This window comes from Cetorhinus maximus, chromosome 9 (genome assembly GCF_964194155.1).
Source record: "Cetorhinus maximus chromosome 9, sCetMax3.hap1.1, whole genome shotgun sequence".
NCBI lineage: Eukaryota > Metazoa > Chordata > Chondrichthyes > Lamniformes > Cetorhinidae > Cetorhinus > Cetorhinus maximus.
Window position 1 is genome coordinate 125,062,539 of NC_135887.1, and position 25,842 is coordinate 125,088,380.

Genomic DNA, 25,842 nt, shown 5'->3' on the forward strand with positions numbered 1-25,842 from the left:
AATCAAAAGCCTTGCTAAAGTCCATGTAGACCACATTGAAATGCATTACCCTGATCAACAGTCCCATTTATCTCCTCATATATGTTTCATGGCTTGTCACTGCTTCAATGTAAAGGGAGTGATAAAAAGGCCAATTTTGACAAGCTTCAAAAAAATCGTCATAGATGAAGGACTCTTGCTCAGCTTTCCAAGCAGATACCATTACCTTCTATTGCTCATGGGATGTGAAGCTATGCATATATAATTTTCCTAAATTATCACCATTTCAAAATCAAACACCTTTACAACCGTATTTAGAAAAAATAGTAGCCTTTAATTCACATCATACAAAATAATTTATTTATTCTTCCACTGACCAAGCTTTAAAAAAAAAACATCGAGCAACTTCAAATAATGCACTTTCATAAAGATTATCTATAGGGTAGAAGCTAACAAACAGGTTTCTGGGATAGTGCAGAATATATTCATTAATGATTACAGGAATAATCTCACCAACTTCAGTGCTGTAGTTTGTAACTTGTTTCTTAACTAGTAAACATCCAAAAAAACAACTGGATCTGTAAAAGTGAAGTACACGTAATAAAATGTGGACAGTTTTAATTCAATGTTCTAAGTGAATGTTCAAGTTTGTAAATATGTGCTATGATTTTCCCAACTTTGTTCAAAAGATTTAAGTACTTTTCCAAAACATCTGAAAAAGGAATGTCAGTATTAAAAGTTGGAGTGGAAAACAGTAAAATTTAAAATGAATCCCAGTTAAACAGTGTATGTATACACAATGCAGGTGTACATGGCAAAGAAATTTCTGGTCCATTACTAAGTGCTCATTGGCAGCTTCAATTTATTTCCTGTTCTTGTGCATCTTGAGACAAAATAATTGCTAAAGGTCAGCAATTGTTTTGTTTCAAGGAGAATGTTCAAACCCACTGAGGCATCCTCACATTGCAAGACCCGGATGAGGAGTCACGTGTCACCAAAACATTTGCGTTCTACACAGATGTAACTAAACGGGCCCTCTGGGTAGATGAAGGTGTGGATGCTGTCGCAGTCTCTCCAACAAGTCTTCTTCAGTTGGTTCCTCTAGGTCACCTCTGTTAAAATTTTAAAAATAGAATTAGCCCGAGAGATATTATTCTGTTGCAAAATAAGTTATCTTTTGAATGCTGCAGTTTAAAAAATAAAGTGATGCGTTGCTCATCATAAAAGTGTTCAAAGAAAAATGACAATGTAAAACAAGAAATAAAAATGAGAATTTCCAGGGTGAAACCTCGGTCACAAAGCACAATTAGATGCACCAATAAAACCAAATTGTATGAGTCACAATACTTTACTGACAACCAAAAAAAATCCAATTTCAATTTGAAGAGCAGGAGAGAGGTGTCATCAAAATACAAAGAAAAGCAAAAGGCAAGAGGATAACTGGTCTGTCAAGTCATGGTTACCATCCATTCATGGAGCAAGGACACCAATTAACATATCCAAACCCTACAATCTCTTGGGAGGGACAAATGAAGTAAAAATCTTAGATAACATTTTCAGAATTTTAGGGAAATCTCTCCAACCCAGATTAGGTCATTAAGCAAGTGCCAAGGGGTCAAAATGACTGGAACCACAACTCCAGTTAATTGAACTGCATTTTTTTTAAAAGAATTTGCATTTATATCATGCTTTGCACAACTACCAGATTTCACAAAGTGCTTTAACATCAATCAAGTACTTTGTGAAGTCTAGTCACTGTTGTAACGTAGGAAACATAGTAGCCTATTTGTGCACAGCAGGGTCCCACACAAACAGCAATGGATAATAACCAGATGATCTGTGTGTGATGTTGACTGAAGGATAAATATTGGCCAGGATACCAGGGATAACTACCCTGCTCTTTGAAATGTGCCGTGGGATCTTTTAGTTTCACCCGAGGGGGCACACCAGGCCTCAGTTTAATATCTTATCTCAAAGACAGGACCGACGACAGTGCAGGACACTCTCAGTGTGGCACTGGAGTGTCAACCTTCATTTTTGGGCTCAAGTCCTAGAGTGAGGCTCGAACCTGGAACCTTGCATCTCAGGAGACTCTACCGACCAAGCCACAGCTTATAACTTGTAATGAATACTTCAGGCGAAGAATGCTTGTAACAAATTCGGTCAGCACACATACCGGCAACTAATTTTCAACAAGTCAGATACTGACAACTCAGTCCTCTTCTGTCTATCCGGCTTCTCTTACTCAGTGGCCTTGAGCAACCCAGCATGGTGCATTAGAATTTCCCATGCTCAAGATTGTTGTACTTGTCATCTATACATATTTAAATGCATCCATCTTATAAGCTTGTTCCTTCTAGATCAGCCTACAGTCTAGTATTTTCTTTCATCCTATGTTATTGCAGCAACAAACATCTTCCATGATAGCTGGAAGGTTGCGAGTCGTTACTCCGAAGCCTTGACCTAGCTTCATCATAAAAGATGAGAAATAGCGCCCAGCATGGATCCCCTCCCATCCCCCACCCTGCCAGACTAGGGATGAATCCACAAACTGATTGATTAATGGTTCAGGTTCACATAAGTTTTGCCAATTCTTTATCCAATATCTGCCCGCCAGAAGCAACCTTGCTGAGTGGTTTTTGAGTGACATTTCATTGCAAGCTTTTGCAAAGTCTAAGTGAATAACTGGGTTTCCTTCATCTGCCAACTTGGTAACATATTTAAAAAAGTATCAAGTCAGTGATCTGGAATTGCAAACCCCACCCCTGAACCCCACCCCACCCCCCAACCAACTAGCTGTAGTAGCGGTTAGAGAACTACTTTCAAGATCATATGCACATCCCTCTACACATCATCGAATAACTTGTCTGTAACAAATAAGCCAATGGGCCTAGTTATTGTTTCTGCACTGACTTTACTGTATTTTCAAATAAGAAGCATCACATGACAGTGTCAAGTCATTTCTAGTCCATGGAAAGAAACTTAACTTCAACTCGCAGAAAATTCCAAACCCATGCCAACGGCTCATACCAGAGCATCAATTTCTCTAAGCACACCATCAGAACAATATGCTTTATTACAAATGCAAGTTTTAAAAGATAATTATGTCTCAGGACCATGTCTTTAACTTAGGGGTCATGTGACCTGTTCAGAGTTCTGCTGCCGAGCCTGGGTGGTGTGCCTGCTAAAAACAAGATCCCAGGTTGTTTTACTGAGGAGGTGCAAGGTGTTCACATGGGTAAGCAGTGGCCAAAGCATGTGTGGTGGACAAACTGTTGGTCTCAAAATTCTCAGGAAGGCATTACACTTTAAACTGTCTACTTAGTTTCACGATGGCATACGAAGTTACAAAGGAGTGGGGAGCAAGGGAGGGAGAGCAAAAGTAAGAGAAAGAAAAAGAGAAAAAGAAAAAAAAAAAGAAAAAGAGAGAGAGAGCACGAGCTAGCACACGCGAGTGCAGAGAGAAACACCAAGCAAGAATGCAGGTGGGAGCTCACGCTCAATTGGAGAGCAGATTTAAACAATACTGGACAATTCACCTAGCTTTGGATAGAGGGAGAAATCTCCAAGGTAAAAAGCCAGTTCAGGGAGTGGGAGTTACCCAGCTAAGAAAGGAAAAGGAAGTTAGAGAGCCAAGAATCATTTTGATAAAAAGCAAAATACTGCGGATGCTGGAAATCTGAAAGAAAAATAATCACTTTGCACTGGTTCTGTGAGAATGGAGTGTCTACTTAAGGGAAAGAGTGAAGTATAATGTGGAGGGAGATTTTCGGTTGTGTTAAATGTTAAATGGGGGATCTTTTTCGGAGTTTTGAGTATAAGTTGCCTACTGAAAGTGTGTTTAGCCAATGTTGCTTTTAGTTTGTTTTACAGTAAAATGTTTTAAAATATGAAATCTTGTCATGCAATTCCAATAGGTCACTGGGAATTCAAATTTCTTTTAAAAAGTTGTCCGTTTCTATGGAAATCGTACCGACATCAGAAGTTCAAATTCTAGGAAGGACCATTCCACATCTGCACAGTCAATTTGACCAACACTATGCTGTATTGTTGGCAACTCAGCATCTTCAAAAGGGGACAGGTGCAAAGTAGGCATTTAAAATCTCAGCCATATATTGGGGTTCAACCAAATATTCCCTGCAGATTCCCTCAGTCCCTATTAAGAACGAGGAGCAGGAGTAGGCAATTCAGCACCTCGAGCCTGCCCCGCCATTCATTATGATCATGGCTGATCTCATTTCAGCCTCAACTCCAATTTCCCACCCTCTCCCCATAACCTTCCAACCCATTACTAATTAAAAATCTGTCTATCTCCTCAAATTTATTCAGCGTCCCGGCATCCACTGCGCTCTGAGGTAGTGAATTCCACAGATTCACCACCCTTTGAGAAAAGTAATTCCTCCTCATCTGATTTAAATCTACCACCCCTTAGCCTAAAACTATGGCCTCTCGTTCTAGAATGCCCCACAAGGGGAAACATCCACTCCACGTCTACTTTGCCTATCACCTTTAGCATCTTATATACCTCAATTAGATCTCCTCTCATCCTTCTAAACTCTAGCGAGTATAGGCCTAAACTGCTCAATCTCTCCATAAGACAAGCCCCGCATCTCTGGAATCAATCTAGTGAACCTCCTCTGAACCGCCTCCAGTGCAATTCTTCAAGGAAGGGGACCAAAACTGTGCACAGTACTCCAGGTGCGGTCTCACCAATGCCTTGTACAGTTGCAACAACACTTCCCTATTTTTATACTCTATTCCTTTAGCAATAAATGCCAAAATTCCATTTGCCTTCCTTATTACCTGCTGTACCTGCATACTAGCTTCCAGCAACTCATGCACGAGGACATCCAGATCCCTCTGCATTGAAGCATTCTGAAGTTTCTCTCCATTTAAATAATAAGTCGCCTTGTTATTCTTCCGACCAAAATGGATAACCTCACACTTATCCATGTTAAACTCCATCCGCCAAATTTTGGCCCATTCACCTAACTTGTCCATATCCATTTGTATATTTCTTATTTCTTCATTGCAACTTACTTTCCCACCCATTTTGGTGTCATCTGCAAATTTAGCTATAGTACCTTCTATCCCTGAATCCAAGTCATTAATATAGATTGTAAATAGTTGGGGCCCAAGGACCAAACCCTGTGGCACCCCACTAGTTACAGCTTGCCATCCAGAAAAAGACCCATTTATCCCGACTCTCTGCTTTCTGTTGGTTAGCCAATCCTCTTTCCAAGCTAATATATTACCCCTAACTCTGTGTATTAATCTTTTGTGCAGCACCTTATCAAAGGCCTTCTGGAAGTCCAGATATACTACATCTACAGGATCCCCATTATCCACTTTGCTTGTCACATCTTCAAAGAACACTAGCAAATTAGTCAAACATGATTTACTCTTCATAAAACCATAATGCATTCCTTAAAATGGCCCTAACAGTCCCCCTAGCTAAAAAAAAAGCTCATCACTGCCAGACATCCTTTTCTCCATTGTCCATTTAATCAAATATTGTTGTGCTCAGCAGAATCAGACATCCAAGTTTATTCAAGCACTTAACACCCCCGTTAAAACATTTACTTCAGCTGTCTAAGAAGTGACTAATTAAACATTTTGCTTTGGTTGTTTTTGGCCTGAGACATGACTTCAGTCGGAGTCCTTTAAAATTAATGTGTCAGTATCACAAATATGGTATCACCACAGGATAGAACTCTACCCCTCCCCACCCCACCTCCAATCCACACACCACCTCCCCCAGTAAGCCTTATTGAAGTCATCTTTGTAAAGTTAGCCACTTTAAATGGCACTAACACTATAGGTGGTCAATATCATATGATAAACTTCCAATCAAACATAATGGCCAATGTCGCTAGCGGTTCGCCTACATGAAGATCCAATGTAATAATATGGCCACTAAGAACTAGATCAAGGAGCCCAAAATGGTTCAATATTTTCATATTAAAATCATTTGTTCACTACAGTTCGCAAAAAAGCAATGAAGCATTTTTAACATGCAAGGGCAAGGTGACAGTTTTAACATAGTGATTAGTCCACCAAGACCAAGTGGAAGAGTTCCAGTTTTATTTTTTAACATTTACTTCAAATACAAAAACAAATGGTCTCTCACCTACTTGTTTGGATAGATATTGTCACCACAGTGCATTATACAAGTTAGTGAATCAGCACTCACCTGAACATATCCTGCACGCTCATCTGATATTCTGACTCCTGATCAGAGAAGGATGGATGGTAGCTGCGATCCCATTTGTGAATAAAGTTCTGCAATTGTTTAAAATAAAAATCAAAAACACACAGTAAATTCTACACCGCCAGATCAGTGCACCACATTCAGTACATAGGGTCACAATGTGGGTTTGGTGCCACACTCTGCTAATTTCAGACCTCCTTGCTCATGAGTACCAGGAGAAAAAAGAGCCATCATCAGCTACACTTCATTCTCCCAGCAACCAGCTCGTAGCTGTATTAACCAAATGCCTGGAACCATCTCAGTTTTCTGGTACTGTTGGATGCGGAGGGGATGGTAGGGGAGTGGGAAAAAGACAATTAAGAGAAGAGAAAAACAAACGACATGTGCAGACGGTGGGAGAGCACGAAAAGGGGAAGTGCAAGAGAGGGGAAGAAAAAGGAGAGCGAGACCGACTGTGCGCGCAGAAAAATCTCAGGCTACAACAAAGAACGATTGTGAAGATAGTTCTTTTATTCCAAGACTTGCACTCGAGGACAGAATTAGTTTTTAAATTGTAAATCTGGAGCTAAAATAAATCTGCTTCAAGAGGCACTTTGTGAACAAATAAAAAGTTTATGCAGTAAGCAGCTTTTTCATGTTTACTCAGGAATTGCTAAAGACACCCCCCCCCATACTTACCTCAAGAATGAAAGCCACAAAGAGGTTAACCCAAATGACAGAGGACACCAGCCACCAAGCTACAAAATAGAGTTTGGACCACCTGAAAGATCAAAAGACTCACTTTAGGAATTAAAACACGACGCCATCCATTATTAACCATGGCTTGCAAAACTAAAAGCGATTCTTAAAAGGCAACAATTTGTACAGGAACAAAGAAAACATTCACGTTACAAGTTGAAACAGGAACCGGTAAATTAGGTTTCTTCACCTTACAGCAACCTGCTCTTGGCAATGAGGGGGCTGGGGGCAGAAGCCATGGAGGTATGGAGGAATTCCACAAAAATTGATAAAGGCAGCCATTCGGCTCTGCTAGCTCTCCACTGGAGAGTCTAATTTCCCTACGCTTTTCCCAGGCCCTTTAAGTATTCGGCATCTTCAATCAAGCTTTTAAATACAGTTCTCTCTTAAATATCATGATGGACTTAGCTACAACAGCTGCTTGTGGTAAAAGGATTAGGCAACCCAATAACTCCTCCCCGAGCACGTGAACAGAAAATCTTCTAGTTCAGATCCCAACTACGTTATACAAATCTGAAGTTCATCTTTGGTTATTAATTCAATCAGGTTATTTTTCCTATTGAACCTCCAGAATTTTTTAAAATGATAGTATCGTGCAAGAAAACCAATTGACGTTAGTAAATATCGTGTAGGAGGTGCAGCATTAAGCAGTTCTGGAGAGGAGTCGTTACTAGACTTGAAACATTAACTAGGTTTCTCTTTCCACGGAAGCTGTGAACCTGAGTATTTCCAGCATTTTACGCTGTAATGAAAACAAAGCACGTAGCAGCAACAACAGCTGCTCAGGAACATAAATCAGACAAACCAACGCTCATTTTATTCATGAGCTTCTCCATATGTATCATTAGTACGTTATTACTATGTTAAAAGACTTCAGCATAACTTCTCCATCACAACTTAATTGGAACTAAAATGTAAATTCCTTAGGTAGGGCTCGGACAGAAAAATGGGCCCATGCGGTGTCTCTTTCAAAGTTTTGGTTTGATCAAAAAGAGCTTAGTGGAAGTTAATTTATTCAACCGTATTGAGTAACGTTGCAAAGTTTGATTCAGTTTGCTTTCAATTCTCAATTTGGTCACAAGGTGGTGCTTCCTGATAATGCAACATTCAATATTGTCCAGCAAGAGAAGGGGAAAGCAAGGTCTATAGACGACAGTGTTGCTCTAGGTTGTCCAACATTCCTATCTGACAAAGGAAGCAAATTACAATCAATGCCGATTAATGTACATCAGTCCCAATGGCAAAACATTTAAGTCAAAAAAACACATTTATCAAGCCACACAAATAATCAGCTAGCCATGTTATAATGATGGCAACCTTCAGAAAAATATACACTCAACTCGTGGTAATGATACATTCTCTTTGCACCACTTCCCTTGGTTTCAAATATTGCCCTTCAAACCCATAAATTTCTGGGTAAAGTCTGGTTAATCTGATTGCATAAATTCCTTTTGAATGAAACAAAATGTTGGTGGATCCAAATGCAACCGTTTTCTCAAATGAAATCACTGCTTCCTACTCAGGGACCATATGACACCAGGGCTTAAAGGGTTAAATCCACAACACAGGCACCATTCCAAACATCTGGCACCAATACAAGATGGTGACTATTGCCACCACAGCTAAACCCAAACAGCTACTGCCCCATCACCCTTCTCTCTATAAACATATAAAGGTTCTGTAATACCTCCTGCTAAACAGACCAAGTCCCATCCGCGGTACTCCCCCAACAGACAGGTTTTCACAAAGGCCACAACAGCTCCAATCAGGACCTGACACTGACCTCATTTATATTGAGGCCGGTTTCCAGAAAGGCCTGAAGACAGGGGCCACCTTTGTTGACCTATCTTGTGCCTATGACACCGTGTGGTGCACAGGCATGCTGCTGAACCTCTCCAAAACATCTGCTGCGTGAAAACCCTACAACTAATTAACTCCACGATCAGCAACTGACAGTTCTGTGTGCACCTTGGAGATCAGCTGTGGCTCAGTTCATAGCACCCTCGCCTTTGAATCAGAGGGTTGTGGGTTCATGTCCCACTCCCGGAAAAACCAAGAACTGTGATTGTACTCGAAAGAGTTGCAATCTGTGACTGTTGATAACTCGAAAGAGTTTGGAGATCAAATGCATAGCCAACAATAGGCTCCCATAGGGATCAGTCCTTGCACCAGCTCTCAACATACACACTAGTGACTGGAACTAGAGGTCACTATTTAAAAATAAGGGGCCGCCCAATTAAAACTGAGTTGAGGTGAATTTTTTTCACTCAGAGGGTCGTAAGTCTTTGGAACTCTACTCCCACCAACTTCTCAGGAAGAGAGTCTTTGAATATTTTTAAGGCAGTGGTGGAGAGGTTCTTGGTAAGCAAGGTGGTGATGGGTTATCAGGGGTAGGCGGGATGCAGATTTGAGGTTATGATCAGATCAGCCATGATCTTATTAAATGGCAAAGAAGGCTTGAGGGGCTCAATGGCCTACTCCTGTGCCTGGTTTGTATGACCTCACTCCCAGTCACGGTTCTTCGCATACACTGATGATTTAGCCTGGAAAGCAAGGGCCAAAAGAACTTAGGGACTTTGAGAAAATATTCACTGATGATCTATATTTTCTGGAAGCCTACTTCAGAAAATGGAGGCTTTGACCAAACAGTTTCAAGACTCTTGTTTCAGCCTTTCACCTGAACAACTCAAGGCCAGGGAAGACCTTCATGTTCAGATCAGTGGCTGACCACTCACCCATGACCCAATGCCAAAATAGCTTGGCATCACTGTTGTTAGTACACTGACATAACAGCAACATCTCCAAAATAAAGGAGCCAAAGTCAAGAGGAGAGTCATCTCAGATGGAGATTGACAGGGACCACCTGGCACAGCAGAGCCAACACACCATGCACTGCTTCACCCAACAGCAGAGTATTATTGCTCAACCTGGTTCAGGAGCCACCACACAAACATGGTAGTTTTCCACCTCTGGGATGCCATGAGGATTATTTCTGGGAAGTTGAAACCAACACAGCTTGAGTGGCTTCCGGTGCTAGCACATATTGAAGCTCCCAATGTCTCTGGGAAATATCGTCCTCAAAATAACACCATCAACTCACAGCTAACCAAGTACGCCCATTGTCAGAGGCCCTCAGGGAAAAAAAAACCTCATCTGAAATCCTGTAGCCTTTACTGGAACATGCCACACCATACTCCGTTGAGAAAGAGCACCTATGAAAAAGGATACACCATCCGTGGCTAACTAGAGATTAGGGATAATATGAAACTGAAAGAAATAAAGGTGTGAAGATTGGACAGATTTCAGAAACCAGCAAAGAATGACCAAAAAAAAAGGGAGAAATTATAGTATGAAAGAAAGCTGGCTAGAAATATAAAAATAAATAGTAAGCATTCCTATAAATATTTAAAAGGGAAAAGCATAACTAAGTGAGCATTGGTCCCTTTGAGGGTGGGACCAGAGAATTAATAACAGGAAAGAAAGAAATGGCAGAAGTATTGAATAGATACTGCGTCTGCCTTCACTATAGAAGACACAAATAACATCCCAGAAATAATTATTCAAGAGGTAAAATGGAGAGAGGAACTTAATTACAACTGCCAAGGAGAGGGTGCTGAAAAAATTATTAGAACTAAAAGCTGACAAGTACCCAGGAGCTAAGCTTTTATTCTAGGGTCTTAAAAGGAAGTGACTGCAAAGACAGTGGATGAAAACAAAAAGCTAAAAGCTACTGCGGATGCTGGAAATCCAAAACAAAAACAGAATTACCTGGAAAAACTCAGCAGGTCTGGCAGCATCGGCGGAGAAGAAATCAGTTAACGTTTCGAGCCTTCATGGCCCTTCGGCAGAACTGAAGCATAGTTAGAAGAAGGGAGAAATATAAATTGGTTTAAGGTGTGGGGGGGGGGGGGGGGGGAGAAAGAGAGAGAGACATTGAGGGTGTGGTGATTGTGGAGATGAGCAGATAATCAAAAGATGTCACAGACAAAAGGGTCAAAGAGGTGTTTTGTCTGAGAAAAGTGCTAATTAAGAATGGAGGACAGGATATTCAAAGTACAGCTCTAGTGGGGGTGGGGTGGAAAGGCTAACAAGGTTTTAGTTTTAGATTTAAAAATAATGGAAATAGGTGGGGAAAGAAGAATCTATATAAATTATTGAAAAAAAAGCCGGGGACGGGGGGGACGGGGTGGGGATGGGGGGAGGGGGAGTTTAAGATCTAAAGTTGTTGAATTCAATATTCAGCCCGGAAGGCTGTAAAGTGCCTAGTCGGAAGATGAGGTGCTGTTCCTCCAGTTTGCGTTGGGCTTCACTGGAACAATGCAGCAAGCCAAGGACAGACATTGTTCCAGTGATTCTGACAGGGGTGGACAGACTGGATGCAGGGACGATGTTTCCTCTGGTTGGGGGGGGAACATCTAGAAAAGGGGTCACAATCTCAGGATACGGGGTAGGCCGTGAGATGAGGAGAAACTTCTTCACGCAGAGGGTGGTGGACCTGTGGGATTCTCTACCACAGAAGGCTGTGGAGGCCAAGTCACTGAATATATTTTAGGAGGAAACAGATATATTTCTAGACTCTAAAGGTGTCAAAGGATATGGGGAGAGAGCAGGAGTATGGTGTTGAGATAGAGGATCAGCCATGACTATATTGAATGGTGGAGCAGGCTCAAAGGGCCAAATGACCTACTCCTGCTCCTATTTTCTATGTTTCTATATTTCTTTGGGAAAGTAACAAACAAGTTGGGTAAAAGGAGAACCTGTAGATGTGGTTGGTGTGTTTGGGCTTCCAAAAGGCATTCGATAAAGTTGCCACATCAAAAGGTCACTACACAAGATAACAGCACATGGTGTAAGGGGGTGACATATTATCATGGATAGAGGATTAATTAGCTAACAGGAAGCAGAGTCGGATTAAATAAGTCATTTTTAGGTTGGCAAGCTGTAAGTGGAGTGCCACAGATCAGTGCTGAGGCCTCATCTATTTACAATCCACATCAATGTCTTAGATGAAGGGACCAAATGTATGGTAGCCAAAATTTGCTGATGGCAAATATAGGTAAGGAAGTAAGTTAAGAGGATATGAAGAGTCTACAAAAGGATTTAGATAGTTTTAGCAAGTGGGGAAAAATTTGGCAGTTGCGGTATAATGCGGGAGAATGTGAGCTTATCCACTTTGGCAGAAAGAATTTAAAAAGCAGTGTATTATTTAAATGGAGATACATGCAGAGCGATCTGGTTGTCCTGGGTACAATCACAAAATGTTAGCATGCAAGTGCGAAAAAAGTGATTTGGAAGGCAAATGGGATGGTGTTAATTGCAAAGTGAATTGAGTATAAAAGTAGGGAAATTTTATTGCAGCTGTACAGGGCCTTAATGGGGCCGCATCTAGAGTACTGTGTACAGTTTTTGTCTCCTTACTCCTCTTTATTTAAGAAAGGACATAAGAAACAATTCAGAGATGGTTCACTTGGCTGATTCCTAGGATAAAAGGGTTATTTTATGAGGAAAGGTTGAACAAGCTGGGCCTGTATTCATTGGGGTTTAGAAGAATGAGAGGTGATCTTATTGAAACACAAGATCCTGAGGGGACTTGACAGGGTGGATGTTGAGAGGGTGCTTCCCCTTGAGGGGGAGTCTAGAATGAAAGGACAGTTTAAAAATTAGGGGTCTCCCATTTAAGATGGAGATTTAAAAAAAAGAGAATCTTTGAGGGTTGTTAGTCTGTGGAATTCCCTTCCCCAGAGAGCAGCGGATGCCAGGTTATTGAATTTTTTCAAGGTTGAGTGAGATAGATTTTTGATTGACAAGGGAGTCAAAAGTTATCGTGGAGATAACGCCACAGGTCAGGCATGATTGGACTGAATGGCGGAACAGGCTCGATGGGCTGAATGGCCTACTCCTGCTCCTAGTTCTTGTGTCATAGACAATGATGACAGCCCCATCTCTCATTGGCGCACCTTCTTGTTGGGTGCAACCCTCACCACATGCAACCTGGTAACTGACCCATGTGGTGAAGTCCTAGGTTTCAACCTTCCACAGAAAATCTGGGTAACACTCACCAACTGGGAGGGGCTGGGGGAAGATGTGGTCACAGGCTCCTCAAGTGGAACATGAGGAACAACTCAAATTGTAAGGGTGGCCATCCAAGTCAGACCATCGCCCACATACTGAACTTCTGCCTGGAGAGAGCCATTCCTGGTGGCATCACAACCATTCGCATTGCGTCAGCTGAAGCTGTCGGACGGATTGTTAACCTCGACAATGAACTATAAATGCTTCTTTAGCCATAAATAAAAAGGGTTAAATCAGAATGACAGAATGCATAAAGATAGCTTCTATTTCCTGAACTCTCGAGAGGTTAAGGGATCACTTGATAAGAGGGTGGGGTTAAAAAAAAAGAATTTAATGAGCAGTTAACAGAAACCATTTCTTGTTGTGGGGGAAAAAATCAAAAAAGGATGATCTTAAAGTCAGAGCTGGGTCATTTAAGAAAAAAAAAAGGGGGAAACATTTTCAAAAAAGCTGCAGAAATCTGGAACATCCCCCCACTAAAGGCTGAGACAATTTTGAGCTTTCAAAGAACAAAACTGGTCATTTTGTAGGCAATAGGGGATTATGGAGAAAAATGGACAAATTGAGTCTGGACTAGGTAAAACAGCTCCCCAACGTGCTCCAAAACCTGCATTCATGTAGCACAGTGCTGATCTCTTCAAGCATTACGAGGGCAGAAAAATAATAAAAATCAGAAACAGACAGAAGGTAGAGAAACTAGCGGAGTTAACAAAAGGGAACTCATTTCCTCAAGGCCAATTGCAACTCAGTACGAACAAAGATTTAAGATGAGGTAGCACTCCAAAAACAGTTAAGACTCCAATGGACAGAGCTATTGATAAAAACCCTTCTCCAACACAACTAATTAAACAGTTAAACGTCTACTCACGGGCTTGCGTATCTTGAAAAGACATCCAGGAAAACCTGCCAGTTGTTTACCACCATTAGATCCCAAAGAGTGACCAAAGCAGCCTACCACACAAAAAAAAAAACAACCTTTTAAAGATATTATAATCAGCCTCCTAAGTATTCATATTGTACAAGCTGTGCACGTTTCGAAAAAGACTTCACTTCATTATTCCCATTTGAATGTTGGAACAAATTAGGGCCTTTAATAAACTGGTATTTTCTGCATATTATAAGAGCTCTTATGAGATTACCTAACACAGCATTGATCGCCTTTCTAGAGAAAGAAGGAATTTCTAAACTGTTCCTGGGAGCATCAGGATCACTTGGTTCAGGTTTCCATGTCGACATTCCTAAATTGATAGAATGGCCCCCCCTTATGTACACACTTATCGATGCAAGTGATTAGAAATGGCCAGGAAATGACCCCCAGCATAATAAACTAAAAAGCTGACCTTGAGTAGGGTGACCACCCTCATATCTAGGTTACCTGCCCTGTGTCCATTGGTCAGAAAGGTTTCAATAGGTGATTGACACTAGATCAGATACTCGCCCCCAGAAAAAAGGTAGATTAACAGTGCTCAGGGGCAGGGAGCAATGCTCATAAGGCAGTTGCCTTCTTCAGATGGAAGATGGACCAGAGGAGGATGAGGAAGAGGAATACCGAGGGAGGAGTTCCCTAACACTTTCAACTTCCAACTATCACAAGCTACTGAGATCAACACACTGTGGCAGCCATCCGTTCATCCTCTGGGTAAACCGCTCTCAACCGTTATGGGTCATATACTTTGTCTCGTACCGCATCTAAACGGTCGGTTCTTAATAAACTCTTAAAATTACTGAATAGTTGACTGCCTATCTTATGTATCTGTGGCCCCCAAATTCAAAGTCTTACAATGTCTCAAGGCTGCCATTTAAATTGCATTGTAAAAGCATGTTGCATGTATTTCTGGATCAATTTCTAGCATAGAATTCAACAACTTACAGCAAAGTCATTAAAGTTGTTGGGCCAATAACCCAGCTGTTCATAGGTACCACACTGAAGTGTTTTATTCTCTAGTGAAATGCTTGCATTCAGACTGTAAAAGCAAAAGCACACATACTATCATCTTCAATTTTTAAATACACAGTATAACTCATCGCGATATTTTGCATCGCTACAATGTGCCATGCAGGAGGATAAGGAAACAAAAGCATCACAAAAACAAGTAGGAAAGTGGGCAGGGAGAAAACAATTTTGGCAACAGTCTATTTTAAAATAAGCCATGCAGATGTTACAATTAATTTTTTTGTAGGTCACAAGGACCTGCAAGCATACACAAATTAAGACTCCATTTGGTTTCTCAAGTGTGATAAAACTGATGTCTGATTTTTAAAAAATTATCAAAAAATCTAAACTGTAGCCCATATCCTTCCTCTCTGAAACATGAAATTTAAGTGTTCAGCTACAATAGTTTTCACAGCTCCAAGATTCAACCATATCTAGAGAGAGTAAGCTTACTCAATGGCCCAAAGGTAGCAGAGCTATACAAGCCAGGAAGATCTCAGGCGTATTTCCTAGGTCTGTGTTAAGTTGACCAAGTCAACCGCATCACAATTAGCCTTAACATTCTGGATCACCGAATGAAAATTAGAAGCAGTTCCCATTCCTGATCAATATTCTGTGACCTCAGCCACAAGTACATTTGGATGACTGGTGGATGAAGCTAGGCCAGTCACGTTAGGCACACTTTTAATGGGTACTTGTGGAAGCTCAGAAGAAAATCAGTGCCATATGGTGCAATGGTTTCAAGAAAGATGGAGTGGAGGGAAGGGAAGAAAGGTGCATTTTTATTTGTACTATAAAACTCCAGCAGTTTAAAAATAATCACAAGAAAATGATAGTATTTGCACAAAGAGTGAAACCTGCCTTGCATTTGCTGAGTTCTGGGGAGCTGGAATTTTGTCTTTAAACAATACTACGCCAACAATTGCAAAAACGTAGTATGCCACCTGTAATTGGGTCGGGGGGGGGACAAAATAGTACATTGTCAGTAGAATAAGCATTAAACCATATCAGGCTAGTATAGTCATTTTCCAAATTACAATTTTTCCAATAAAAAAAGTTAATTCTAGTTATATTCCCTTGGTTACATCGGAGTTATTTATCTCAACAACAGTCGTATAAACTTCCAGTCCTACCTAAGACAATGACTGACTCCAAAATGGAGGGCAGAACAATTTCAGAATTTTCTTTTGGGGTTGTGGAAATAGAGAAGTTATCATTTACTAGACAATACAATCGCCTTTAAATCAAGTGCAGTGGGAATGGGATGGAGTGCTTTGAATATTCGTGTCATCCAGTTAGAAGCTCAATAACCTAGCGGGATCCTGGAATTAGGCTTGAACCCACAACCTGCTGCCTCAAAAACTACCTACTGAACCAAGCTGACTGGAGACAAAAAAAAACTTAAGCTGTTGGAAAATCAAACAAAAATGAATTAGTGTGGAAATACTCAACAGGTCAAACAACATTTAGGAACATAGGAATAGGCCATTCAGCCCATTGAGCCTGCTCCACCATTCCACATGATCATGGCTGATCATCCACTTCAATGCCTTTCCCTATCACTGACAGATTTCTAAATACCAATCTCTGCTTTAAACACAATGACTGAGCTTCTCTACCCTCTGGGATAGAGAATTCCAAAGATTCACAACCCTCGGGGTGAAGAAATTTCTCATCTGGGTCCAGCTGAGAGAATACAATTTAGCCTCTTGGGTCTGGCTAAGTGTATTAACGCAGTCAATTAGAAACGGGCACAAACTCAGATGATGAATCACATGTGAAGTGGTCAGTCAAGAAATGTACAAAGTATTATTAAAAAAAAAGAACATTACGGATGAATATCAGTTTAAAAAAGGAGCCAAAAAAAAAGGAATTTTGAAGACCTCAAGAGGCGCAGAGACAATTCTTTTACCTCTACTCCATGGTAACCCTGAAAGAAGTCACATCTGGTACCAGCAATTGTCTTGCATCTCCATAACAAACTGATTCATGCCACAAGCATGCATCTAGGCTTGATCAGGATTAAACCTCAAAAGAAGAGCCTCAAAGTGAAAACCATACTCCATAATCTGACTTCTAGTTAGTGCCTTTTCTAGTTTGATTTTTTTAACCAGACACTAGGCTAAACAAGTGAATGGCAAAACATTTTTTTTTAAAAAAAGAGAAATGTCTTCCACTTACCACAAGGATTCCAGCAAAAGCTCGCAAATTCTTAATCAGATCGAATAGGCCACTAGCAACTAAAGCCATCAACTGAAAAATGCAAACAGAAAATACATGAAATATAGTACATATTGTGCAACGCTGACTATTGATATAAATACAAAGTCTACAATACTTCAGGAGCCAATCTTATTCAAATTATTTTCCTGCAAATTCTTTAAGTTGCAGAGCTACTAATTTACAATACACGAAAACAGCAGCTTACCAGCGACCAAGTTTTCTAATTGAATATAGGCTACAATTCTGCCCCCCCCCACCCCCACCCCCACCCCCACCCCCAGCCCCCATATAGCATGTGTATTTAACACGAATGCATCCAAAGGAGATTTTAGAGTCTGGAAGTATCCAGGCACCAACCACATATGTTAACCAACCTTGTGAACTTTACCACCTATGGCAATAAGCAATGCTGGGCCTTATATGTAATCAATTGGAGACACCATCTCACGAGAATTTATTCATAGCAATATAATCGCCTTCAGCAAGGGGAGACAGAAGCTGTTCCACGGAGGGAGGGAGCGTGTTTATGATCGTGATCACCTAAAGCCATGTGAGCTGCAATGTCTCTTGGAACTGGGGCAAGTTCAAAAAGGTCAGGTGCTTTCCCCCCCCCCACCTCCTCCAGATCATGATGAGGCCACTTGCTCCAATCTTATTAGTTTGCAAAGCTGATTAATGTTCCAGAATTAGAAACTCAAGTCTCTGTTTATAATTCACAAGAGTCACTCAAAAATATTTTGATCCAAATCACCTTAATGTTAGGAATTATCCGAAGGAATCGGAAAACAATGAGCATGTTCGCCAGCCGAACGGTTTCCCAAACGGAGAGTAATCCATGTACTTCTGGATTCCTGTAGGGAAGGTCAAATACGACGAAAGAATTTCAAAATGGATTGAAGTTACTTCTGACAAACTTTGCTGTTGGTTTTGGCTTGCAGTTTTTGACAGACACATGTGTTTAGCACATTTACCCAATGACTCCCATAATAATCCTGTGATGCAGCATCTAAAGTTTCCTTGGAAAATGAATGATAATCCAAAAGTGCCATCTCATCCAAGGCACTTTTTGATGTAGCCGGGTTTTCATCCGGAGGCAAGACCAAAATGGTTTGAATGGGCAACAGGCAGAATGTTAACAACCGCAGCCACCCTGCTCTCCAAATCCTTCCAATCTCAAAACAGAAACCAATTCGAAAGTGAGAAATTTTGCTTTTCTGCTGTCTCAAGAACACACAGGTGATAAATCAGTTAAAATAATGAACAAAAATGTGACCAATGATCCCTATCCATCTTGCAATAGGGAAAGTGCCAATACAAAGATTGCCATGGAAGTGTTGCATCAAAATATCAAGAATATTCAACCCCTAACACCAATCAGTCTAAAACAAAAACAGAAACAGAAATACCTGGAAAAACTCAGCAGGTCTGGCAGCATCGGCGGAGAAGAGCACAGTTGACGTTTCGAGTCCTCATGACCCTTCAACAGAACTAAGTAAAAATAGGAAAGGGGTGAAATATAAGATGGTTTAAGGGTGGGGGGCGGTTGTTGGGACAAGAAGCCAGTAATAGGTGGAGATAACCAAAAGATGTCACAGACAAAAGCACAAAGAGGTGTTGAATGTGGTGATATTATCTAAAGGAATGTGCTAATTAAGAGTAGAAAGCAGGACAAACAAGGTGCAGATAGACCTAGTGGGGGGTGGGGTGGGGGGAAGGAATACTAAAAAGGCTAAAAGGTAGAGATAAACAATGGGTGGAAATACATTTAAAAATAATGGAAATAGGTGGGAAAAGAAAAATCTATATAAATTATTGGAAAAAACAAAAAGGAGGGGGAAGAAACGGAAAGGGGGTGGGGATGGAGGAGAGAGTTCATGATTTAAAATTGTTGAACTCAATATTCAGTCCGAAAGGCTGTAAAGTGCTTAGTTGGAAGATGAGGTGCTGTTCCTCCAGTTTGCGTTGAGCTTCACTGGAACAGTGCAGCAAGCCAAGGACAGACATGTGGGCATGAGAGCAGGGTGGAGTGTTGAAATGGCAAACGACAGGGAGGTCTGGGTAATGCTTGCGGACAGACCGAAGGTGTTCTGCAAAGTGGTCACCCAGTCTGCGTTTGGTCTCTCCAATGTAGAGGAAACCGCAATGATAATATCACCACCTTCAACACCTCTTTGTCCTTTTGCCTGTGACAGCTTTTGGTTATCTCCACCTATTACTGGCTTCTTGTCCCAACAACCCCTCCCCCCACCACCTTAAGCCAGTTTATACTTCACCCCTTTCCCATTTTTACTTAGTTCTGTTGAAGGGTCATGAGGACTCGAAACATCAACTGTGCTCTTCTCCGCCGATGCTGCCAGACCTGCTGAGTTTTTCCAGGTATTTCTGTTTCGGTTTTTGTTTTGGATTTCCAGCACCCGCAGTTCTTTGCTTGCACCAATCAGTCTAAGATAGATTTAGGCCACTTGTTCCTCAGTGATCACCTGAGCGAACAAATTAAGGAACATTAAAAAAAGGCTCCAGACTTCACATGTCAATAATCCTAGCAGTAAACCTGCTCTACTGGTACCAATCTATGTCACCCAAGTTTCTAATTTAGTTTTTTTTTGGCAACACGTGATTTTCTTTCAGTATTCTAGAAGACTCCCAAGCTGTATGTTCTTATTTCTATGTAGATGATGGCTAAAAAATATTTAACAACAATGATACATTCAGGAGGCGAAATTTAGTAACTTTTTTTTTAAAAAAGCGACATTTTTAAAATTTAAAGACAAACTATTTTTAAGAAGGTAAACATAATAAACATTCTACAATTCAAATTCAAAATATTATACTCAGCTGCTTCATAAACATCGCTAATACAATTAGAACAGGAAGGTATTACTATTAAAATGGAAGAAGTGATTTTTCATATGACAGCTAATAAGAAAAAAAGTTCCTTAATCTCCTGGAGAAGATATTCAAATTTGACAAGTGCAATAAAACCATCAATCACTCCGTTTTTAGAAGAGGTGCTCAGTCTGTTACAGGCACCTAATGCCCAGGAAATTCTGAAAGCAGAGATTGTAAGTTATATACATTTCTAAAACACTGTTGCTTGATTTTATTTATTCAGAAAGGATATTATGAATTTATAACTAGGTGAAAGGACCAAGGATCAAAAACATACCATCCTGGGTGAGGCAGGCCATACTGTATAAGTGATGATAGTTGCAAAATCTAAAAAAAAACATTTCATCAGTTTCTTCAATACAACATTAAGGAATTATACTTCCAGTTTGGCTAGTCACACCTGGCCCTTTTTGTGTGATTCTGAATAGCAAACTTAGTAGCACAACTTCAAAGAGCTAGTTTAGTCCTTTAATCCATCTAGAGAAAGTACATTTTGGGGATGAGGAAGACTTGAGAGATCAGTGACCAACAACAAAATTAATCCAGCATCAAGTATTGCAAAGTAGTATTCAACTAAATCAGCAATGTCTAACATTGCAAGTGATCCACCACTGCATCATTAGATGATACAGTATTTCTTGGCCTTCATGATGTTCAGCAAACTGTTACAACAATTTATTTTACTTATCTCCTTGGGAAAAAATTCAGCAAAACATCTTGACCAAAGCTGTGCTCAACATATATACTCAATCTTAGTGAAAGGTCAAGTTTCCCTATCAACTTAATCTGTTAAACTTGTCTCTCGTCGTTCATTTGAGACTTATACCCATTGACAGCCAGACAAGGGACCGAACAAATGAATACATTTCGAGTACTACAGGCAGACGCCGAAAATCAGTATGCTTACCAGTAATATTAGAGTTAGAAGCCCATCAAATAAGTTGCTTTTGTATGAAAAATAGCCTTTAATGCCTAAAGCAAAGATTTTCAATGCCATTTCCAATAGGTAGTATAAGACAAAGAAACCATTTACAACCTGCAAAACCAAACAAAGATTTTAAAAAATGTTCCCCATAACATGGTCATTAAACAAATGAAAACAAGAACTACTTGTTTCCCGAAAGATAGCAGATGCCTTTTAAAATTAAAAGCTCTTCAAAAGCAAAAGCTAGACTTACCCCAGAAAAGAACCCATCACGTTTAGAAATGGGCGTCTCTGCATCATGTACCAAATCCACCTATTTTTAAAAAAAATCAAGTTAACTACAGTAACATGAAAATCTTGCATTGCCCATACTTCCCATCACCATCTTTCAGTATAAATTCCTGAACCCACATTTTATACACAAGGATTATCAACTTTTGTGCGTACGGTTGGTTGGTAGTAAGGGTCAATCCAAATACTTTCCTAATGTTGACATATGCTGTCTGCTCTTCTTCCTCATCACACAAAACATTTAAGAGGGCGGTGGGGGGGGGGGGAAACAGAGGTGAGTTGGGGCCAGAGATGCCAATTTGTTTAGCTTGATCCCACTTTTGGATTGAATTTGTTTTAAATGTATTTTTTTAAAAAACACTTATTTATGATAGAACCCCAGGTTGAAAACGCGTGATACAAGACTTGTATTGTAATCGCAGCCATCACCCAGGGAAGGCAATGCAGCATTAGTGGCAGGAGGCAAAAGTACAGCGTGACAAATTTACATCCAGTTTCCATTATAAGTGCAAGCACATGATTTTCTAACATAAATGCAAGATTAAGAACTGAATGCATGACGAACACAGGGACTTAATTACCTTTGCATGCCTTGTTCAAATAATTCCCACCAATGTCCTCTTATCCACTTTAGTTGGTCTTTATTGAATTTTAAAAAACAACAAACATTCACAAGATGTGGGCTTGCCCAAGCCAGCATTTATTGCCCATCCCTCGTTGCCCTTGAGGTGGTAGTGGTGAGCTGCCTTCTTGAACCACTGCAGTCCATGTGGTGTGGGTACACCCACAGTGCTGTTAGGGAGGGAGTTCCAGGATTTTGAACCAGCGACAGTGTAGAAACGGCGATATGTTTCCAAGTCAGGATGGTGAGTGACTTGGAGGGGAACTTCCCAGTGGTGGCGTTCCCATCTATTTGCTGCTCTTATCCTTCCATACCTACGACCACTGCCATTTAGAAGGTGCTAAGGCGCCTTGGTGTTCCCGCAGTGCATCTTGTCGATGGTACACACTGCTGCTACTGTGCATTGGTGGTAGACTGAGTGAATGTTTGTGGATGTGGTGCCAATCAAGTGGGCTGCTTTGTCCTGGATGGTGTCAAGCTTCTTGAGTGTTCAAGGAGAGGCACTCATCCAGGCAAGTGGGGAGTATTCCATCACACTCCTGACTTGTGTCTTGTAAATGGTGAACAGGCTTTGGGGAGTCAGGAGGCGAGTTACTTGTTGCAGGGTTCCGAGCCTCTGACCTGCTCTTGTAGCCGCAGTATTCATATAGCTAGTCCAGTTCAGTTTCTGGTCAATGTCAGCTCCCAGGATATTGATAGTGAGGGATTCAGTGATGGTAATCCCATTGAGCGTCAAGGGGCAATGGTTGGATTCTCTTTTGTTGGAGGTGGTCATTGCCTGGCACAAATATTACTTGTCAGCCCAAGCCTGGATATTGTCCAGGTCTTGGTGCATTCGGACATGGGCTGTTTCAGTATGAGTCGCCGCAAATGGTGCTGAACATTGTGCGATTATGAGTGAACTTCCCCACTTCTGAACTTACAATGGAAGCAAGTTCATTGATGAAGTAGCTAGAGATGGTTGGGCCAAGAACACTACCCTGAGGAATTCCTGGAGTGATGTCCTGGAGCCGAGATGATTGACCTCCAACAACTACAACTATCTTCCTTTGTGCTAGGTCTGAGTCCAACCAGCAGACAGTTTTCCCCCCAATTCCCAACGATTCCAGATTTATGCGGCTCCTCGATGCCACACTCAGTCAAATGCGGCCTTGATGTCAAGGGCAGTCACTCTCACTCCACCTCGGTAGCTCAGCTCTTTCGTCCATGTTTGAACCAAGGCTATAATGGAGGTCAGGAGCTGAGTGGCCCTGCTGGAACCCAAACTGGGCAATAATGAGATTATTGCTAAGTGAGTGCCGCTGCATAGCACTGACCCCTTCCATTACTTTACCGATGATTGAGAGTAGACTGGTGGTGTAGTAATTGGCCTGGTTGGGCTTGTCCTGCTTTTTGTGGATAGGACATACCTGGACAATTTTTCACATTGCTGGGCAGATGCCAGTGTTGTAGCTGCACTGGAACAGCTTGGTTCAGGGCACAGCAAGTTCTGGAGCACAGGTCTTCAGTTTTATAACTGGAATATTGCCAGGACCCATAGCCTTTGCACCATCCAGTGCTTTCAGCCGTTTCTTGATATCACATGGAGTGAATTGATTTGGCTGAAGGCTGGCATCTATGATGCTGGGGACCTCCAGAGGAAGCCGAGATGGATCATCCACTTGCCACTTCTGGCTGAAGATTGCAGCAAATGCTTCAGCCTTACCTTTTGCACTGCTGTGCTGGGCTCCCCCATCATTGAGGATGGGGATATTTGTGAAGCCTCCTCCTCCAGTGGAGTTGTTTAATTGTCCACCACCATTCACGACTGGATATGGCAGGACTGCAGAGCCTAAACCTGATCCGTTGGTTGTGAGGTTGCTTAGCTCTGTCTATCACTTGCTGCTTATGCTGCTTGGCACGCAAGTCCTGTGTTATAGCTTCACCAGATTGACACCACATTTTTAGGTGTACCTGGTACTGCTCCTGGCATGCCCTCCTGCACTCTTCATTGAACCAGGACTGATCCCCTGGCTTGGTGGTAATGGTAGAGTGGGGAATATGCCTGGCCATGAGATTACAGATTGTTTTCAAGTACAATTCTGATGCTGCTGATGGCCCACTGCGCCTCATGGATGCCCAGTCTCAAGTTGCTAGATCGGTTCAAAATCTATCCGATTTAGCATGGTGGTAGTGCCAAACAACACGATGAAGGGTATCCTCAGTGTAAAGGCGGGACTTGGTCTCCACAACGACTGTGCAGTGGTCACTCGTACCGATTCTGTCATGGACAGATACGTCTGCAGCAGGTAGGCTGGAGAGGATGAGGTTAAGTACGTTTTTCCCTACTTTTGGTTCCTTCACCACCTGCCGCAAACCCAGTCTAACAGTTGTCTCCTTTAGGACTCCACCAGCTCGGTCAATAGTGGTGTTACTGAGCCACTCTTGGTGATGGACAATGAAGTCCCCCACCCAAAGTATATTCTGTGCCCTTGCCAGCCTCAGTGCTTCCTCCAAGTGGTGCTCAACATGGAGGAGCACTAATTCATCAGCTGAGGTAGAGCAGTACATGGTAATCAGCAGGGGGTTTCCTTGCCCGTGTTTGACCTGATGCCATGAGACTTCATGGGGTCCGGAGTCAATGTTGAGGGCTCCAAGGGCAACTCCCTCCTGACTGTATACCACCATGCCGTCACCTCTGCTGGGTCTGTCCTATTGGTGGGACAGGACATACCCAGGGATGGCGATGGTGGTGTCTGGAACATTTTCTGTAAGATATGATTCCGTGAGGATGACTATGTCAGGCTGTTGCTTGACTAGTCTGTGAGACAGCTCTCCCAATTTTAGCACTAGCCCCAAGATGTTAGTAAGGAGGACTCTGCAGGGTTGACAGGGCCGAGTTTGCCATTGTCGTTTCCGGTGCCGGGGTTGATGCCGGGTGGTTCGTCCGGTTTCATTCCTTTGAGAATTTGTAACTGAGAGACTTGCTGGGCCATTTCAGAGGGAATTTAAGAGTCAACCACTTTGCTGTGGGTCTGGAGTCATATGTAGGCCAGACCAGGTAAGGACAGCAGATTTCCTTCCCTAAAGGAAATTAGTGAACCGGATGGGGTTTTTACAATAAATCGACAATAGCTTCATGGTGATTAGACTTTTAAATTCCAGATTTTTTTAAAAATTGAATTCAAATTCCACCATCTGCCGTGGTGGGATTAGAACCCGGGTCCACAGAGTATTAAAACAAAAATAAAAATACCTGGAAAAACTCAGCTGGTCTGGCAGCATCTGCGGAGAGGAACACAGTTAACGTTTCGAGTCCGTATGACTCTTCAACAGAACTAAGTAAAAATAGAAGAGAGGTGAAATATAAGCTGCTTTAAGGGGGTATGGGACAGGTAGAGCTAGATAGAGGGCCAGTGATAGGTGGAGATAGCCAAAAGATTTCATAGACAAAAGGACAAAGAGGTGTTGAAGGTGGTGACATTATCTAAGGAATGTGCTAATTAAGGGTAGAAAACAGGACAAGGTACAGATAGCCAGCATCCGCAGTTTTTTGCTTTTATCTTAGTGTTTAATTGACTGCCACCTCTCTTCAAGGAATGTCTACCTTGAAGAAGTATTGCTCTTCTCTCTGACAGGATTTCTGTATCTCTCTTTTGCCTTGTTCACCTTCATTGCTTTCCATTTCTCTCCTGGCGTTTGACAAGGTGTTTACTAAAACCCGCTTTCACAGCCAAATTTCCTTCCTCAGTGACTGTCTCTGTCTCCAACTTACCCCACGTGGATTTCAACTGAAGTTCCATCCCCCATGTTTCGAACCCACCCAGGATTTCAAGTATTTCCGGGACATACAACGCTCCTCGGACTGCTGTTCTCATCGCATTCTGAGATCCACACTCGGTGCCGTATGAACACACTCGACCTCTCCCTCCAGCAGCACCGCCGCACCCTTTTTCTAAGCTGCGCGTGCCCCCAGTTTC

General features: G+C 41.7%; 1 protein-coding gene across 1 annotated transcript in view; it reads right to left on the minus strand.

Moving 5' to 3' along the window:
- Positions 1-292: 292 nt before the first annotated feature.
- The window catches only part of tpcn2 (two pore segment channel 2), a 61,279-nt gene continuing 35,729 nt past the window's right edge, over positions 293-25,842 (minus strand). Inside the window, exons 15-25 of the mRNA XM_078549497.1 lie at positions 21,224-21,283; positions 20,953-21,081; positions 20,323-20,372; positions 17,908-18,007; positions 17,115-17,186; positions 15,795-15,877; positions 14,871-14,964; positions 13,869-13,951; positions 6,869-6,950; positions 6,173-6,261; positions 293-1,091 (exon numbers count right to left, since the gene is read on the minus strand). Of these exons, the coding sequence (XP_078405623.1) occupies positions 1,004-1,091; positions 6,173-6,261; positions 6,869-6,950; positions 13,869-13,951; positions 14,871-14,964; positions 15,795-15,877; positions 17,115-17,186; positions 17,908-18,007; positions 20,323-20,372; positions 20,953-21,081; positions 21,224-21,283 (930 nt within the window). The 3' untranslated portion in view covers positions 293-1,003. The remainder of the gene's footprint in view (positions 1,092-6,172; positions 6,262-6,868; positions 6,951-13,868; positions 13,952-14,870; positions 14,965-15,794; positions 15,878-17,114; positions 17,187-17,907; positions 18,008-20,322; positions 20,373-20,952; positions 21,082-21,223; positions 21,284-25,842) is intronic.